Source organism: Hibiscus syriacus, unplaced genomic scaffold (assembly GCF_006381635.1).
Source record: "Hibiscus syriacus cultivar Baekdansim isolate YM2019G1 unplaced genomic scaffold, ASM638163v2 tig00017404_pilon, whole genome shotgun sequence".
Taxonomy (NCBI): Eukaryota; Viridiplantae; Streptophyta; class Magnoliopsida; order Malvales; family Malvaceae; genus Hibiscus; species Hibiscus syriacus.
The window spans coordinates 130,245-150,112 of NW_024062406.1; the positions used below are offsets into that span (position 1 = coordinate 130,245).

General features: G+C 37.0%; 3 protein-coding genes across 4 annotated transcripts; all 3 read right to left on the minus strand.

Moving 5' to 3' along the window:
• Positions 1-7,634: 7,634 nt before the first annotated feature.
• Positions 7,635-8,659, minus strand: LOC120208737 (L-ascorbate oxidase homolog). The gene is made up of 4 exons (XM_039207930.1): positions 8,583-8,659; positions 8,132-8,500; positions 7,971-8,049; positions 7,635-7,884 (listed from the first exon to the last, which is right to left on the minus strand). The coding sequence occupies exons 1-4, from the start codon at positions 8,657-8,659 to the stop codon at positions 7,672-7,674; spliced, it is 738 nt and encodes a 245-aa protein (XP_039063861.1). The 3' UTR covers positions 7,635-7,671.
• Positions 8,660-10,072: 1,413 nt separating this feature from the next.
• On the minus strand, positions 10,073-13,028 carry LOC120208752 (glucan endo-1,3-beta-glucosidase 1-like). The gene is made up of 4 exons (XM_039207942.1): positions 12,710-13,028; positions 11,288-12,598; positions 10,416-10,443; positions 10,073-10,289 (listed from the first exon to the last, which is right to left on the minus strand). Exons 1-4 carry the CDS (start codon positions 12,777-12,779, stop codon positions 10,127-10,129), a joined length of 1,572 nt encoding a protein of 523 aa, XP_039063873.1. The 5' UTR covers positions 12,780-13,028; the 3' UTR covers positions 10,073-10,126.
• Positions 13,029-14,065: 1,037 nt separating this feature from the next.
• On the minus strand, positions 14,066-16,199 carry LOC120208754 (5'-adenylylsulfate reductase 2, chloroplastic-like). 2 transcript variants are annotated; one of them, XM_039207943.1, is made up of 6 exons: positions 16,016-16,199; positions 15,789-15,932; positions 15,569-15,695; positions 14,566-15,361; positions 14,235-14,472; positions 14,066-14,136 (listed from the first exon to the last, which is right to left on the minus strand). In XM_039207943.1, exons 1-5 carry the CDS (start codon positions 16,092-16,094, stop codon positions 14,242-14,244), a joined length of 1,377 nt encoding a protein of 458 aa, XP_039063874.1. In that variant the 5' UTR covers positions 16,095-16,199; the 3' UTR covers positions 14,066-14,136; positions 14,235-14,241. The 2 variants fall into 2 exon arrangements, with proteins under 2 accessions (XP_039063874.1, XP_039063875.1); XM_039207944.1 differs by lacking the exon at positions 14,066-14,136 and having other exon boundaries at positions 14,232-14,472.
• Between the last annotated feature and the right edge of the window lie 3,669 nt (positions 16,200-19,868).

Consider the following 19,868-nt stretch of genomic DNA (forward strand, 5'->3'; position numbering starts at 1 on the left):
TATGCTAAATTCTCTAAATGTGAATTCTGGTTGAATGAAGTGGCATTCCTTGGACATGTAATTTCTTCATAAGGAGTTCGAGTGGATCCCCAAAAGATTAAAGCTATTCTGGAGTGAAAAATTCCAAAGAATGTATCGGAAGTTAGAAGTTTTCTGGGGTTAGCTGGTTATTATCGAAGGTTTGTTAAAAACTTTTCGATTATAGCATTACACCTGACTAAACTGTTGAAAAAGGAAGTAAAATTTGTTTGGACTCAAGAATGTCAAGAGAGTTTTGAAAAGTTAAAGAAGATTCTTACAGAAGCTCCAGTGTTAGTTCAACCCGAGTCTGGAAAGAACTTTATAGTGTATAGTGATGCGTCTCATAGTGGTTTGGGATGCGTATTAATGCAAGAAGGCAAAGTGGTAGCCTATGCTTCGAGACAACTAAAACCGCACGAGAAAAATTATCCAACACACGACCTAGAGATGGCGGCAGTAGTGTTTGCTTTAAAGATCTGGCGTCACTACTTGTATGGTGAAAAGTGCTACTTGTATACGGATCATAAGAGCTTAAAATACTTGATGACTTAGAAAGAGTTGAATTTAAGACAAAGAAGATGGGTGGAATTTCTCAAGGATTATGATGTGGTGATTGATTTCCATCCTGGAAAGAAAAATGTGGTAGCTGATGCCTTGAGTCGAAAGACGTTTGCAGCTTTGCGAACTCTTGATGCTAGATTATCGTTAAGAGAATATGGTGCAATTTGTGCAGAATTGACAGTCCAGCCCGTTTGGCTAAATCGAATTAAAGAAATGCAAGTTAAAGATGAAAAGTGTTTAAAGAGGATACAACAGATAAAGAATGGAGAGGGTACGAATTATGAGATTAAGTCTGATGAGAACTTGTATTATCAAGAAAGATTAGTAATTCCGGATGATGATGAATTAAAGAATGATTTGTTAACGGAAGCTCATTGTAGTCCATTGACATTGCATCCGGGAGGGAACAAAATGTATATAGATCCTAAGAGTCGATATTGGTGGCCGGGAATAAAGAAAGACATTTCGGAATTTGTATTAAAGTGTTTGACTTGTCAACAAGTCAAAGCTGAACATCAAGTTCCGTCAGGATTGTTACAACCAATTTCAATTCCTCAATGGAAATGGGAAAACATAACGATGGATTTTGTGACGGGTTTGCCTTTAACTCTGAACAAAAAGGATTCAATCTGGGTAATCATGGATAGATTGACTAAGTCAGCCCATTTTATTCCAGTACGAACTGATTTCTCCATGGATAGGTATGCTGAATTTTATATTAGAGAGTTTATACAGTTGCATGGTATACCTATTTCCATAGTTTCTGATCGGGATCCTAGATTCACATCACGGTTTTGGAAGTCATTACATAGAGCATTGGGAACTCGGTTAAACTTCAGTACAACGTTTCATCCTCAAATTGATGGTCAATCCGAGTGAACTATTCAAATTCTGGAGGATATGCTAAGAGCTTGTGTCATTGAATTCAAAGGATCGTGGGAAAGGTATTTACCACTTGCTGAATTTGCGTACAACAATAGTTATCAGTCAAGCATCAAAATGGCTCCCTATTAAGCTCTATACGGAAGAAGATGTCGTACGCCCTTGAACTGGTATGAACTTAAGGATTGAGAAGTTATTGGTCCTGAGTTGATTCAGAATACAGAAGAGAAAGTTCAAGTAATTCAAAATAATCTGAAAGCTGCAGCTGATAGACAGAAATCGTATGCTGATTTAAAAAGGAAAGAAATTGAATTTCAAGTCGAAGATAAAGTGTTCTTGAAAGTGTCTCCGTGGAAGAAAGTATTGAGGTTTGGACGTAAAGGAAAGTTGAGTCCTCGGTTCATTGGACCTTATGAGATTACTAAGAGGGTAGGATTAGTAGCATATCAGCTAGTTTTACCACCTGAAATGGAAAAGATACACAATGTCTTTCATGTCTCAATGCTTAGGAAATATAGATCTGATCCATATCACATTGTGACTCCTGAAGAAATTGAAGTCCGACCAGATTTAACTTATGAGGAAGAACCTGTTCAAATATTAGCTCACGAAGTTAAACAACTAAGGAACAAGACTATTCCATTGGTTAAGGTCTTGTGGAGGAATCACAAAGTAGAGGAAGCAACATGGGAACGTGAAGAGGACATGAGGATTAAGTACCCCTACCTCTTTGCATAATGAAAATTCGAGGATGAATTTTCTTAAGGGGGGAGAGTTGTAACATCCTCAATACCGGGTTAGTGACTAAATTGGAAAGTTTTAGATTTTGGTGATTAAAATAGAATGAATGAATAGTATAAAGATTTATATGTAAATGATTGTGTAGGATTGAATTGAAAGGAAGAATGAATGGAAGGGCAAAAGAGTCATTTGCAAGGAAAATTAATTAAAGAATGGATAAGGATATATATGAGTACAAGTGAGATGAAAAGAAGAAAACACCAAAGCCTTCCAGAGTTATCTTCTTCTTCTTTCTTCCTTGTACGTGTGAACCAAAGCAAAGGTAAGATTTCTGATTATTGAGTTTCTTGTTAAATTTAATATTGGGTTTTGATTATTAGATGATAACTAAGCTTAAGGAAAGCTTAAGTTATCTTAACATCAAATGATGATTGAGTTAGGAGAGATTTAAGATTTGAAGTTCTTAAATGAAATCTTGGAATAGAGTTCATAACTAGAATTGAAAGTTATATTTGACTTGTCATCAATCTAGTTAAGATATACGAAGTGTTAAAAACGGAATTCAAACATGTTGATTTATTAATGTAATTCTTGAATTACATATGAATGATAGGATTTGAAGGTTTAAGATGAAATAAATGAGTATAAATTGGTTTAAGGATGTGTACTAGAGTTAAGAATGAAAAAGGGGATTAAACATGAAGGATTTAATCCAAATGAATGAACTTTCGGGTTCAAAAAGAGGATTCTGGGCAGAGTGCACCGATGCACATTCATAGTGCATCGATGCATCAAGATTAAAACCTAGAAATTGTTTGAATGTGCACCGATGCATTGGTAGTGCATCGATACACTCTTTTAAAATAAAGACATCGAATGTAATTCGTCCATCGATGCATCCCTTATAGTGAAACATCGAATGCAATCGGTGCATCGATGCATAAGGAGTGCATCGATGCATCCCAGCAATAATACTACATCGAATACCTTTTATGAACCGATGTATCAGTAGTGCATCGATGCATACCTTCATTAAAAGATGAAATTGACTTTTCTCTTAGTCTAAAGAGTGAATCATTAGAGTATATTAGTTATAATACTGATATAGATCAATGTGCGATTATGTAGATACTAAAAGTAAGCTTATTCCGGAACGATCAAAGGATTAGAATCGAATCAAAGTAAAGCTAAGGTAAGTGCATACTATATGTATATTATAATGGAATAAGACTTGTGATAAGTCTAATCCCTATGTTGATTTTTATAATACAGTAGTTGTGAACATGCATACATGATAATTATTGTGATACATGCATAAGATATATATATATATGTTCATGTGATATGATATGTGATATGACCTGTGATATGAGAACATGATATGAAGTGATATGAGATACATGATCACAAGAGAAATGATATGAGTACATGAACATATGAAATATAAGAATAATGCCCATAGTATACGATATGAGAATTATAGGTGTAATTGGCATGCCAAGAGTCGAGGGTATAATAGTCCTTCGGGACGTAGTCCTTCAGGATGTAGGAGTCCTACGAGACGAATACTGAACTAAGGTTCGGTGCCCCATGAGGGAATAGATACGAGCTGTGGTGACAGTATTAGTGCACAACCTCAATGCACTCACATACCTCTAATCTCAATAATATACATGGGCTATGCAATTTAAATACCGATTTACAGTGAAAGTGATACAAGAAGGTAAGTTTCGTATGTGCATTATATGTTATCGTGCGATAGATACATGCATATTGAAATGTCATGATCCAATTGTAAGTATGAACATTCATAAGTTTATTGTTGCATATTCATTTATTACCTGACTAAGTCTATGACTTAGCGTGTAAGTGATTTACACGTAGGTACCAAGAATCAGGAAAAGTGGAAATAGAAGTAGCACGGACAACAATACTACTAAGAGAGATCAGATCAGAAGTAATTGACAAAGTATGTACTTGGTTATGTATAGAGTGTTGGCATGTAATAAGTGCTAATTACGAATACTCTGATCGATTTTGTATTTTATGGTCTTATGTAAATTAAAGTATTTCGTTTTAATGAAAGTTTTAAAAATTCCCAGGATTTTCTATAAGAGTCAAGGTTTTGAAAAGTCAATGTGACACCTCAGACTTGTATTCGGGTCGGATATGAGTTAAGGGTGTTACAATTATGATGCGGTGTCATGGGAACTGTTGTCTCCATCTTGATCCAATTGTTTGCGCAGAAATCTCTGAATCTTCTATTTTTGTACTCTCATCCATTGTTAGACCTCAACCGCTTGACTTTCAAACCAGTCTCATTTTCCACCATGGCCTTCCATTTTCTGAAGGTATCAAAGACTTCTGATTTCTTCTTCAGAAAATAAACCCACACCTTCCTTGTAGAATCATCGATGAAGGTGACATAATATAATGAGCCTGCAAGAGATGGAACTGGAGATGGTCCCCATACATCAGTATGAACCAACTCTAACTTTTCAACCTTGGGTGTCTTACCAATCTTTGCAAAGCTGACTTTCTTTTTGTTTGCCAAAGATACAATCCTCGCATAGTCCGACATCTACATTCTTTAGATCCGGTAACTTCCCCTTTGACAAAAGTGTCTTTATCCCTTTCTCGCTCATATGGCCAAGCCTTTGGTGCCATAGGTTTGATTTTCCATCAGCATCTGCTACTGTAATGATATTCTCTACATTTGAGGTTGCATAGAGAGTACCGGTCTTCTTACCACGAGCAATGACGAGTGCTCCTTTGGTAATCTTTCATTCACAGTCTGAAAAGGTTATGCTATATCCTTCTTCATCAAGTTGTCCTACATAAATCAAATTTCTTTTGAGGCCAGGAATATGTCTCACTCCTTTCAACGTCCAGGTGGTCTGGTTTGGCAACTTTAATCGGATGTCTCCTTTTTCGACGATCTTCAAGGTTTCATCATCAGCTAGATGAACATTCCCAAAATCACCATTGACATATTTCTCCATGATTTCTCGGCATAGGGTGGAGTGGAAAGATGCCCCTGAATCCAAGATCCATGATTCAATCAGAGTGTTGACGCTTAGAATCATGGCATCACCTGTCTCTTCTGTCATGTTGACAGATTCCTGTGCACCGATATCTTTCTTCAATGCTCGACAATCTCTTTTAAAATGACCCTTCTTGCCACAATTATAACAGGTAAAATCTTTCTTTCCTGTTCTTGATTTGCCACTTCTGGATTTCGATCTGCCACGATTTGAATTTCTTTCTGAAGTTCTCCCTATGGACTCCGTGTGCAAGGCTGAGGAGGTTGATGCTTCACCCGATTCTCGCCGTCGAATTTCTTCGCTCAGTACCAGATCCCGAACATCGACGAATTTCAATTTACTATTTCCCGACGAGCTGCTAACTACTGTAACAGTAGCATTCCAACTGTCTAATAGAGATGATAAGAGAATTAAAGCTCGAACTTCATCATCGAATTCAATTTCCACTGAACTCAATTGGGTTGTGATTGTGTTGAGTTCATTTAGGTGTTGTGTCATCGATGCCCATTCCGTCATCCGCAAATTGAATAATCGCCTTATCAAGTGCACTTTGTTTGAGGCTGATGGCTTCTCTTACATACTGGAGAGAGCCGCCATAAGACCCGCCGTGGTCTTTTCCTTTGCTATGTTGAAAGCAACATTACGAGATAAAGTCAGTCGGATAACTCCGAGGGTTTGTATGTCGAGAAGAGCTCAGTCTTCATTCTTCATGCCCTCTGGTTGCTTTCCTGAGAGAGGTTGATATAGATTTTTCTGGTACAAAAAATCTTCGATTTGCATCTTCCAAAAGCCAAAGTCCGCACCATCGAACTTTTAAATTTTCACATTTCCTTCGTCTACAGCCATCGCTCCCACTCGAATCTGGTTTCGTTTGGATCGTTTCTGACAATTCTTGTGAACCACCGTGTATTAGAACACCTTCGTCGACAAACTCATATCGCCGACAAAATTTTTACTATTCACGGAATTCACTATTCACGTGAATAGTAATAAATAGTAACCTCACAAAAAATTGACAAAATTCACAACCAAAAGCTCTGATATCAGTTATTGAGAAATAAACCGAGTACGAGTAATTTCCCTATAACCAGATTAGTGAGAATGCGAAATAAAAGCGGAAAAAATAATACCCGAAATTGATAACGAAGTTCAGCCAATTTACTTACGTCTCCGGACTGCTGCAGATCTTTTACTAAGAAAAAAAATTTACAGGTGTTTACAAAACACTCACTACTCACAAGAAAGCTCTATAGTATTGGGAGAAAGAAATGATTTTTGGGATGGTTTTGAAGCTAAATGAGCTAGGGTATTTATAGTTAAAACTTAAGGACTTAATTTTGTAAATATCCTAAAGCCTAGGGATTAATTGTGATTATCCAATTATCATTTTTCAACAAACATCTACCAAACTTTGAAAAACTATTTTTCAAGGAAACATTTACCAAACTTTGAAAACCATTTTCAAAAAAATATTTATCAAATTTTAAAAATCATTTTTTCAAAATTGATTGCCAAACTTAAAAACCATTTTAACAATAATTTCAACAACTCGTTCCCATCATCTAAAGCAAACTCCTTTGTACCATCTTCGTCCGTGTTTCTCTTTTTAAATTATTACAAATAACGCATCATGTTGATGATTATAATATTTGATGTCAAATCTGTCTTTTTTTATTCGTGTAATCATCTTTAGGAGGCCTTTCCCTTTTAAAACACCACTATTGCAAGTTGCAACACACCCAAATTAACTTGGCGCAAACCATTTAACCAATATGTTTCATTGCACATTTCAAAAATCGTCCTCTGGACACACTTTCGTTTTTTGACTTAAAAGGTTGACATTTTAAGAATTAATATAGTTTGGGTGCCATTAGATAGAGAAAATATGAAATGGGTATTATTTTGATAAAATTGCCTAAATCTACTCATATTTTCAAAGCACAGTAGCAAAGCAACAATCAAAATAAAATATAGTGAAATTTTCAACCTTAAAGTATAATATAGAGTGACAAATTAATAATTTAGCCTGCTTTTTTATTAGTATAGGGACCAAGCATGTGCTTTTACCGTCACCAAAAATTTACATGTAGTCGTAAAAGTCTTCGCTTTCTCTTATTTCATATTACAGAAAAAAAGGGCGGGAAAGAAACAATGGAGTTGAAATGGATAAATGCATCATTGAAGAATATTCAACAATTCTAATGTTTTCCGGGAAAATAATGAACTGGGGAATCTGAAAGTTGAAAGTTGATATGAGAGTGCTACAATTAGATAATGATCTCACAGAAACATGGAAATGCTCGAAGCAAACAAAGAATTGACTCAAAAGCTCAAGCTGAGCTCCCGCTGTTAATAACATAATTTTTGTTCATCATATCGCATGTCACCCCTTCATGACATTGTGATTCCTTGTTTTGCTAACCTAAAAAGGCCTCGTGTGGCTCCCTCTGGCCCGGCCACACAGAAGAGCGTTCCGTGGGATCGGCAGTTCATCTCTCCATGAATTTGCAGACGAATAAACCCTGAGGTAAAACTGCTGCCCTAAATATTGTCTGGCCCAGTTCTCGGACCTTATATTCCACATCCCCACGTTGTCCAGAGCCACATAGATGGCGGTCCATGACCTCGGATACACCTGCACTCGAACATATCAACAAAACAGGCTTCTTCCAGCTGATGCAACCATGGAAACACAACTATCTTTATACTGCATTTGCATACCTGAGTAGTGCAGCGGGATACCGTGTCTCTCAAGTTGTAGACTTTTCTACTGGAGGGCGTCCATTGGCCTCCTTCCATCCTGATTAATCCAACATTTTTTAACGCGTTTGGTCCTACATAGAAACTTGAACCTAGAGAACAAATATTAAAAAGAAGTTTACCCTACAACAAAGAAGGAATAACCGTCGATATGCCATGACTGCACGGTGTCCTCCCAGTTTTGAAATACGATTTCGACATATTCTCGGAAGTTGGCTGCCATGACAGAAGTCTGAAAGTAGGCATTATTTCCTGAAGGAGGACAGGTAGGAATGCTTCCGAGGTTGAAGACTCCCGAAATCTTGAAGTAATCTGCTAGTTTTAATGGGGTATCTGGTGGAACATATGAGACACCATTGACAGCATACCTCTGCTTTCCATTAATATAAGAAGCAGAGTTTGCAACCATGATGGTGCGGCTTGGGGTGATCATTCCATTGTGGTAGGAGCCTTGGGGATTAGGTCGGGGTTCACTCGCTGTCAGGTTCCGTCTGATAAGGAAAAAAACTCATAAGCGAAATGTTTTTAGATTATATTATAGCTTCCAAAAAAAGGATGTAATTAATAAAGTACCGTATGGATCTCGCCTGCATGACCGATGGAGCAATTTGAATTGTGGGAGCCCCAGGAATTGGGCCATAAACTCCCATTTTAGAATTGCTATAGTGAAGAATGGCAGTAATTGTTATGCTTCACCAATATCGCACCATTTATCGAAACATTGAGTTAGTAAACTACATCTTCCAAAGTAATTGTTGTTTTACTAGGAGTCTAGGAAAATGAAATATATGAGTTTGGGTCTCCAACGTTTAACAACGCCAAAATCAGTGCAGACATTACCCTAAAACCATGAAGAAATGTGACAATATACAATCCATATTGTTGTAGATAAATAACAGTTTGCTTATGTGACTCATCATTTTTCATTCTCGATGACGAAAGCCCGATATTCTTCCTACAATTTAAAATTCAAACAAGTAATAAAATTTTCAAAACAACAATATTATTATTATAACTTAAACTTTTAAAAATATAAGAAATAAATCTTACGGAGTCAATTCAAGAGATGAAATATGAACATTGTCAATACATAGTATTTATTCTCAGATAGACATTTTATTGCAAAATCTTAAAAAAATAATTTTTTCTCTCAATCAACTATTTTTCTTCTCAACAAATCACAATACAAACCTTTAACCCTCAAATCCCTATTTATAGTTCCAAATCCAATGACCATAAACGACTAGTTTGTGGAACTCATCACACCCACACGATGAGTTCCAATGGACTACCTGTTATGGCCGTTAGAATCTACTCGTTCAAACAGAACTAATCACATGACGAAATCCATGATTTAAAAAATAGATTTATAATTATTAAATATTATTTTAATTACAAAAAATAATATATTTAAACTTTCTCGTCATGTGAGCATGGCGAATTCTAGTAAATCTATTAAAAAATTTGATCCCGTGGGACTTACACACCCATATTAATTAAAAAATAATATCCTAACAAACTCCTTATGTAGACGTGACGAATTTACCCTATACTGTAACAAATGTTGTAAATTGCAAATTAATGTTGGTGTTAATCTATTGGGCCAATAATTAATCCGTTTGAATTGTTGGTCAAAATTTTCCACGAAATCACTGCCTAAAAGAGGTTTATAAAATGTTTTCCTTGGCAAAAAAATGTACTTCCCCTCTTAATATTGTTGTCCTCTGTCGGTAACGAAAAGAAGACAGAATTACATCAGACCATTCTTAGGAAAAGGGTGCCATTAAATCACCCTCTACCATTCCTCTAAAACTGGGAAACATCAGGTTGAATTCATCTCGGCACAAGAATTAAACTCCTTCCACTCACACAAACTGTTCAGAAATGCTAAGAAACTTTTTGTTTTAACCAGAAAAGATTCTCTTGAACTTGGCCATAAAAGTGCCAAAACTGATCCCATTTCTCCTGCTTGATTGCATGGTGCAGACTAATCACACTTTCTGCTAGTCATCATCGTCAGAGATTTCTTTTTGACTTCGCACAAAATGATCTATTATGAATCAAATGCAAAAACAATGATACCTTTTCAAACAATATATATATTTCTATTTTCTTCCTCATCTAGTGGTCACAAACGAAATGAATAGCAAAATACAGAATGCTACAGTACTCGCACTTATTTGGCTGCTGTGGAAAGTGTTTAATTTTAGCCTTTCACCTGCACCATTTGCTTCCGTCGAGTTTAAAATCGTTCCCGTCTTTTTACTGCTTACCTTCTTACTGCAAACAGAAATCAAGAGTTCTTTGTTAGGAAGTAGGAACTTTATGCAATTTGCTCTAACTACATGATGATTTAACGGCACTTATAATGTAGAAGGAATGGATGTAAATAATAAAATGTCTCACCTTCCTGGGAATGCACAGCTCCCGTGACCTGTAAATATACAGCACAAATTTAGAAAAGAGAAAACATCTCAGATTTCTAATATAGTACGATGAAATCAGTGCTAAGAAAATGGAAGGAAAAAAAAGAACTGAGAACCAAAGGCATATATAGATTCCATTTGGACTAGTAAAACCTTTCATAAGATACAAGACGATAGATGACTGCAAACACAAAGTGTCATTTTCTTAGGCAACGTAAACATGAAGATGGGCCAGAGGCTTAGCAAGGTAATGCTTTGCAGTGGGGCTCACTAGGAACCAAGGGTCCAAGAAGAATTATAGTTCCCTACTTGAAGAAGAAAATATCATTCCACATCCTTTTTCCACCTTCCAATCACAAAAAGAACCCATGTGATTCTGACAGGTAGAAACTGTGCACCCGTTCTTTCATGGAAGTAACCTTTTTCCCCCCATTGAGTATTCCTACTTGCTTGATTTCTAACTTGGAAGTGCAATATTCCCACAACTTTACTTTCTGATAACTGGGATTTATATTTTAAAACATATCTACTTATGCTTAAGCAATAAGTTAGCTGTAAAGAATACATTGTTGTAGACTATGGTAAATGGACAATAGTTGGGGACTAAAATATCATATTCTTGCAGCTAAGGAACTGTATAAAAGGGAAGCACACAAACAAGACTAATGCTGAATGTCAAATATCCCCATTTCTGATTTTTCATCTAAAATAGTTCGATCACGACATAGGGCTGAGCACTTGTATTACTAGAAACCACTTAAAACGGCCATGAGAACAAATTCAAATCCATTGAGGGGCAATGTATAACTAAAAACAAATGTTGATTTGAGGAATGGATGTGGCGACACTTACTTGGGTCAGTGGTAGTTATCATGGCCACTCCCTTAAAGTCACAGGAACCGGAAGTTTCCCCTTCCTTCTGATAGTAGCTATCAAATGCATAAGAAGCATGATTCTTCACATTATTAGGCTGGTAGCAGCTCTCCCCAGGTTGAATCTCACTGCAATTTGACCTCCCAGGACCACAAGCCCAGTCCAGAGCTGTCTGCAATGTCTTTGAATCAACTCCATCCATTGCAATACAAAAGGTTTGGTTAGTTGTATCATTTGCCAAAAAGGTTCCACTTCCTGACACGTGAAGCAAATAAACTGGGGTTGAATTCGAATAAAACAATCCCCAATTCGCCTCTGATGTTGGGGGTGACCTCAAGTCCTCGTTGAACAACTCATATATATACACACTGGAAGTGATTTCTGGATGCAATGGGGTTCCACTACGATCTAAGACAAGCTTGATAAGATTCGAATTATAGGTATCTGCATTATCTTTACTAGCATAAGGCTCTTTTGAGTCCCCCTTCGAAGGCCACCCACTCTCACTAACAAGCACCACAACATCAGTAACGTTTAAATTCTTCATAGAAACATATGCGGCATCAATCATAGCATCAAGCACATTAGTGTAATGCAACAAAGTATTTGGATCAACCATTTCTTTAGACGGTGTCAATGGCTTAAACAAGGAATTATCCAAGGGAACCACACCTTTATTCTCCATAAACACATAATAAGGATAAAGGTTCATCATTAAAAAAGACCCAGTTGTTGACAAAAACTGAAGCAAAGGTACCATAACTGAAGTCAAGCTTTGGTTAAAGTAAGCCTGAGAAGGAGGAAAGGTATCAAGAATAATGGAAGCTGCATGGGGGGTTGAAACCTTGATTTGAGTATGCAAATTCGCAGCCACTAAAGCACTGTAAAGAGACTGAATTGCAGGAAGCAGCAAAGGAGCCGAGGACGGTACGGTCGTTAAAACCTCATCTCCAACAGCAATACCGGTGATGAGTGTTTCCGGGTAGTAAGCAACGACGTTTCGACCAACCCAAGAAGCCGCCGTGGTGTTGGATGAACCTATTGCCAAAAGCTGGTTATTTGGTACACTGATAATGACCCGGATCTTTGTCTTCGCCAAGGCTTTGAGTATATCTTGGTTTGCATCATAAAGTCGAATGTGCGAAATTCTTTGCACTTGCAAGAATGAAACCAACTCCGTTGGTGACAGCAGATCTGAGACATCCGTGCCTATGTTAACACCCACAAACGGTTCTTTATCTTGTTCTTGACTTTGCTGCTTAATTTCTTGGACTAAAGCAGATGACTTTGCTGCAAAAAAAAATTGTAAAATTGAAAAATATATTCTTTACAAATTGAACCTTTATCGGTTTCTGTGATTTCTAGTAAGCTAATTTCAACTGGGATTTTTAGAGAAATTACCTGTAGAAGGAACTGTAAAGCAGAACAAAACGATGATAATAAAATAAGTGATGAACTTAGAGTTCGCCATTGAAGAGGAGCTTCAGCTTTATTTCTGCATCCTCTGCTGGAAATCCTAACATTATCTTTGCAAGATTTCTATGGGTGGTCACTAGATTATCCCGTGGCATTTATATTGGTTCTGATTGGGATCTACATAAGAGGTCGACACTACAGTAAGAAGGAAGAAAGGTACTGACATTTATCAAAAGATTAGCAAATTCAAAGACTCTTTTAGGGGCTTAACTGGTTTTCTTTGCTTCCCCAAGGAGGTATTTTTTTTTCCAATTTCTAGCCATGCATTTACCAGAATACCCTTTGAGCCGACAAACTAAATTTGTTTCTCTGTGTTTGTTCTTTTAACATGTTGTGAGAGTTCTGCCCACAGGATCAACAATAGCACATTATAATTCTTGTGTTTGGTGAGCGTTACTTTGGGGAAAGTGCTAAGGCAATAGTTATTGGTTAGAAGCAGTGGCGGGTGAGGAGTGAGGAGGGGCACCATCGTAAATGAGGTCTGGTGAGTTTGAGATGTTTCTTGAAGGTTGATTAAACAATACAGGCTGGCGACTCCAGAGAGACGTCGGCAAGCTGCTCGCGGCGTTTTTAGCTGCTTTCTTTCCTTAGGCCCCGTTGGATAATGCTTCTTCAAAGTGTATTTGGCCCAAAAAATACCGACTACGAGAACCCTAGGCTATGACTCATTAGATTAATACATCTTAGGATGCATAAATTTGCTTTAATGATTCCAACCCCCAACTCCATAAAAATGTTATTTGCACAATTGGGTGGGAACAAAATTCCAGAAGAGCTAAGACAATAACGTGATGAACATGGAGGATACCGCCAAGCATCAAACAAAAACAACACAGCATCTCATCAGCTCAGGTACACCAATACACCATAACAAGCGACTACCGAGTCACGAGCATAATTCACATGTTGGGGTTGCAAATGTCTACCAATAGTGAATTATTTATTCTTTCCTGTCTCCTTGCTTTGATGCTTTAGATATTAGCATTTTAGGGTTGAACATTAAGTACTCAAATGTTGATCAATTTTGAAAATTAGGAAGGATTTTTAACCGTACACGGAAATTTTTTAATTAATTTCAACAAAAATCCATTGCATTTCCTTCTACTTTCTTTGGGAACTGCAGATAACTGGATTTTGTTCTTCCGTGCTTGTGGAAAAACAATGAAAACAGTTCTCTAATTCTCGAGTATTAATGATACTATATAAGCTCAGGTACTGAAGTTTCGGAGGAAAATACAGATTTTAATAGACAACTCATCAATCTCATATGTAGATTTTACAAAAACACACAAAGCTCATTTTGATGCTCTGGGTGCTGGAAGTATATGACAAAATCTGGGTTAATGAGTTTGTTTCTTGCTGAGACATGTTTCGATAGAACCCAACACTCGAATATATATTGAAAACCAGCATGTACCACTCCTCAACATTTGATTCTTGTCAATTCGACAATCCCATCATCGGAGTGCATTAACGAAGGCCATCAATGAATCAACATCCCTCCTCTCAGAGGCATACTTTATTGGCTTAGCTGAGTGTTTGGGGAAGAAGAGTATGGTGGGGAAGCTTCCCAACTGCAACTCTTTCTGTGCGTACTCCTTCTGTTCACCATCAGCTCTGAATTTCGCAACCTTCACGCCAGAGCCTGCCAACTTCTCAGCCAACGCAACATATGATTCTTCCATAGCCTGTTCAAAATTTATACATTGATCCGTCAGATTAAAACCCAAAAACAAACAACATTTTTCAACCTAATTCTGCACACTATGAAGCAGGGTTACCTGGCAATAAGGACACCATGGGGCATAGAGTACAACAATCCAAGGCTCTTTCCGGTTCTGCAACCTGGTCAAATTCTCAATTCCTGCCCTACTCAATGTGACCAAATTCTGGCTATTGAAAATGTCAGTATGAGCGGCAGCCCCATTTCCATTTCCATTAAGTTGAGCAGCACTGTGTTGTTTCAAGTTCCCTTTATGGAGACCACACTCCTTGGCCTTGGCATCCTCCCACCACCACCTTCCTTCCCTCTCATGTTGTCCTGGTAATACTGGTCTAGTGCAAGGCTCGCAACCGATGGATACAAATCCTTGGGAATGCAAAGAATTGATCGGTACATTCATCGCCAGGAGGAAGTTCCAAATGTCTATACCATCAACATTGGCAACCGGGTTCCACTTCACCAAGCTACCAACCCCACCATCCAAACCTTCAAAAACAGGGTCAACTTGAACAACAGGAACCTCCGATCGCGTTCCTGGAGACTGATCTTTCCTTTGACCAGTAATCCAAGCACGTAACCCCTTGAGTGCTCTCCTCAAAGGCCTCACTTTCCTAACTCGGCAGCATTCTTGGTGCCCGTCCACGTAAAATGAGAACAACCCTTTGCTCCTAACCAAGGCCTGAACTTCAACAGCATCCGGAAACATGTACTCGATACGAATCCCGTAATGCTTCTCAACCTCATCAAAGAATCGGTAAGTTTCAGGGTTCAGCCTACCAGTATCAAGGCTAAAAACCCTAAATGGTCTACCAGTCAATTTTGCATACTCGATCAAAGCAACATCCTCCGCCCCACTGCCAAAACAAAATTTAATTAATTAAAATATTCCATCACACTCAAATTCACCATAACATCAAACGAATCTAGCAATTTGAAAAGTAACAGTGGCACCAACACATTAAAAAATCGTATTTAATTTACACTTTAGATCCCACGGTGAAAACATTAGATGAAATTGCTTAGGCAATATAGGTTAATGAAGCTAATAAATTTTGAGGTACCTGAAAGCAATAGCGACGTCGTTTCCAAATTTCTCTAAAGCCTTATCCATGATTTCAAGTGGAGAAGCGCTGTCAAGTTCTTTGGCCAGTTTCTCAAAATCCTCCACCTCAACTTTTTCCGACACTTCTGTTAATCCATAAATAGTAAAACCCGATCAAACATCTATAATCAATATTAATTAACAACTAAAAAAATGAATAAAATTTTCTGCATTTTTACCAGGAGCAGAGATGCTTGCAGCCTGAGGGAGCAGGGAATCATTCCTTTTTGGCTCTGCGTTCACGGGCTTCACTGCGCAACGTTTTTGAGATAGATTCACCGTTGCATGGCGATCCGCCAGTCGGAATGAACAAATTTGCGGGACTGGAAAACCCAAACAAAAACATCAATAAGCCTGATTGATCCCCCAAAAAAAAATTTTGTTAAAAAAAATGAAATTAAAGTACCTTTGAGGTCTGAGGAACTTGAACGAGAAAAGCTGGAAACAGAAATCGCAGCCGAAGAAGAAGTAACAGCAAACGCCATCTTCGAAAATTTATACTTTTGTTTATAAGAAAAAAGGAAAAACAACAGTTTGGCTCCCCTGAGATTCTGGATTTTGTTTCCTGTGTTTTGCGTTTGAAGGAGAGGGTGAGGGAGCTAAACGATTAAATAGGCTGATGAAAGACGGGGAACCAGGTTCATTGAACCCGGACGCAATTTCGGATAAAATGAAATCGCTGACATGGCTGACCGTGGTTGGTTGGGTCTTAATATAGTTGATCATCGCTTCCGTCACGTGGTCAATGTAAAGACAGTTAAAGTTTGTATTTGGAGGCTGGAAAATGGTCCTGTTAATTTCTTAGATCCTTCCTTTTCTATTTTTTTCTGGTTATCCTTTCTTTTTCATTAATAATTTCTGACAAATTTAAATGGTGAGGAAAATGTCTCATTTCATTTTCCATTAAACATTTGCGAGAACCATAAAATTAAAGATTCTGAACAAAAATTCCCACTGCTTTAGCCTCCATTCAGTGATTTAGAAACACACATAATATGTGGTCAACATTATGAAACTTCACGTTTATCCTTTCGGTAGTGATATCCACATATACATAAAAGCCACTGTTTATCCTGGGGGTGTGCACTATCAGATATCGATATTATCCGATTAGAATTTTTGGATATCCGAAAATTTCAGTTACTTAAAGTAATGATCCGTATCTGATCCGAAAAAATCGGATATCCGAAATTTCGGATCGAATATCCAAATATCCGGATCTGATCCGATTTTGACATATATTATTGACCATCTCCTCCAAAACACCAACTACATTTTAACAGATATTGTTGACCATCTCATCGAAAGCAAACCGTCAGTTATTGGACTCTATGAGTGGCTTCAAGCAAAGGACGGAGCCGGAACTCGAGCTCTCTTGGGAAGCCTAAAGAGATTCTGAAAGAGGCTTACAAAATGAGTGGATGATATGCTTCTCAGACTGAGTTTTCGAAACTCCAGAGCCGAAGCATGCAAACACTGGTTTTATTGCAAAACCTTAGGTTTTTTCAAGCAATACATCGAACACTTGGTAGTACCTCTTCTCTCAAGTTTGTGTGTTACACAATAGCTGATAAACTTCAAACACAAACTTCGAAGTCAGAACAAAAACAACTCAAATGCTTATAGTTGAGAATTGAGAGACTCCCTAAAGGAGAAACTATTAGCTTAGCTTAGCCTCCATTCATCTGATAAGGACTTAATCTCTGCCTCAATCCGGTACAATGTCTCCCATATAAGTTCATCTTGGAACACACGAAAAGATTCGCGGGTAAAAATCGCAGCGGCATGGCTTTCAAGGTCGACCAGTTTTGTGATCTGGAAGGGCTTCGTATGGGAACTTAAGTAATCCGCTTTCAACTCGTTCATACGCATTCTACTAATTCCATCTTCAATTGCACGAACAACATCTAAATATGTCTTCTTGTGTTTCAGTGCAATAGCTAGTGAAGCATTCATAGACTCGCACCTTTGTGTTGAGCGAATATTGGCAAAGAAATGACCGGTTAGATATGCTTGTGCCCATAAGTGTCGTGTATTTCCCTTCTCAATCACCCATGGATGCTTTTGGACATTGAATTCTGAAACAACCGAACGCCATTGAATATCAAATTCCTTGGTTGTCCACCAGGAAGCCATGCATTTTGAGAATGTTGCTGTAAACTTTGGGTCACCAATGTTAGCTTGTGCATTGCGAGAAAGATGCCAAGAACATAATCTGTGCTTAGCATAAGGGATAACAGATTTGATAGCCCTCTGCATTGCCCTATCTCCATCGGTGACAACTGAAATAGGTGATTTATTCATCATGGCTTCTAAAAAATTCTGTAGCACACACTCGAAAGATTGAGACGTCTCGTCAGCGATTATGGCAGTGGCAAACACAATTGTGTTATGGTGATGATTGACACCAATAATAGGCATAATTGGTCGACCATACAAATTATCTTGTACGTTGTGTCGAACGCAATTACATCACCGAAGCATGTGTAATCCGATCTCGATGTAGAATCCGACCAAATAAGATTATACAATGCCCCCGATTCGTCTACCGAGTATGTCATAAAAAACCCGAGATCATCATGTTTCTTATAATCAAAGTAGGCAATAAGCGCATTCACATCCCCATCGACGATTTCCTTTGCTTTACCTCTTTGAAGTGCATTGTAGAGGTCTTTATGTGTAAATCCAACATTATGATAGCCCCCTGCCTGTTGCGTTAAATAGTTCATTACTTGTGACGTGCCAACACCGACCTCTTTCAATGTTGTTGCCTCATCGATATCAGCCTTACTTACAGCTATATTAGAACGCATAAATGGTGTCATAGCAAGTGTGCACAATACATGATTATGTTTCTGATCAGACTTACTTATAACCCACTGATCGTTTGTATTTGTTGCTGTAACTACGACTCTAGCCTTATATCCTGTTCTTGTGACTGGCGTATGAGCACGTTGACAATCAACAATATTGACTTTTGATACTCGAAACCCTTCTTTGGAACAACAAAATCTTATGTCTTCACATTCCCTTCCATGTCAAGCCGTGTTGTTCCCTTACGTGCACTAAACCCATGTTCCCGTGCGAATCCCTTGTAAAAGTACCAAGCTTGATCACGTGAACAGAAGAGCTGACCAACCAATCTGTCAGATTCATCAACATTATGTACTTCATGGCATTCCTCGGTTGGCTTAACATTGTCTACATCAGTATTATCCATGGCAAAAATTTTGTTGTGCAAGTTCAGTGGTCCAGGAGTTGATGGAGATGTAAGCAAAGGTTCATTTTGAACATGTTTAAGTTGTGCTGCTTTCAATAGGATGTGGTATTGGTAGTGGTAGTTAAAGGGTGGGTACAACATTAAATTCGCAGTACATATTTAGGTATGTACAATAACTACAAGTATATATTATCATTAAATTTAGGTATGTACAATAACTACAAGTATATATTATCATTAAATTTAGGTATGTACAATAACTACATATTTATGTATGTACATCTTTTGAGTGAGTTTTAGATATTAATTTAGTAATTATAGGCGTCTAATGATTTATTTTTTACGTTACGGTATATATTATTATTAATTAAAACAATAAACATATATTACATATTTAGTATTATCTTTGGTTAATATTGTTAAATTTAAATACTAAATAATATTTTATAAAATATCAAAACAATCAAATAATTTTTTGTGCAAATGAAATTATTAAATTAATATTGTAGGTGGAAAACATGAAACACTATTAAAAAAATTGAAACATAAATTACATAACTTTAAAAAAAGTATCGATCCTTTTTATAAAAAGTATAGACACTTTCAATATAATAGGTAAAAATATGATGTAATAGGTAGCGCTTATATAATGTAATAGGTAGCGTTTATATAATGTAATAGGTAGTGCTTATATTGTAAAGTATCTATCCTTTTTATAAAAGTGTCCATATTTTTTTCACTGTGGAAAACATTAATTTAAGGTTATCTTTTGAGTGAATTTTAAGATATTAATTTAGTAATTATAGGCGTCTAATGATTTATTTTTTACGTTACGATATATATTATTATTAAATTAAAAACAATAAACATATATATTACATATTTATTATTATCTTTGGTTAATATTATTAAATTTAAATTCTAAATATTATTTTATAAAATATCAAAACAATCAAATAATTTTTGTGCAAATGAAATTATTAAATTAATATTGTAGGTGGAAAACATGAAACACTATTAAAAAATATTGAAACATAAA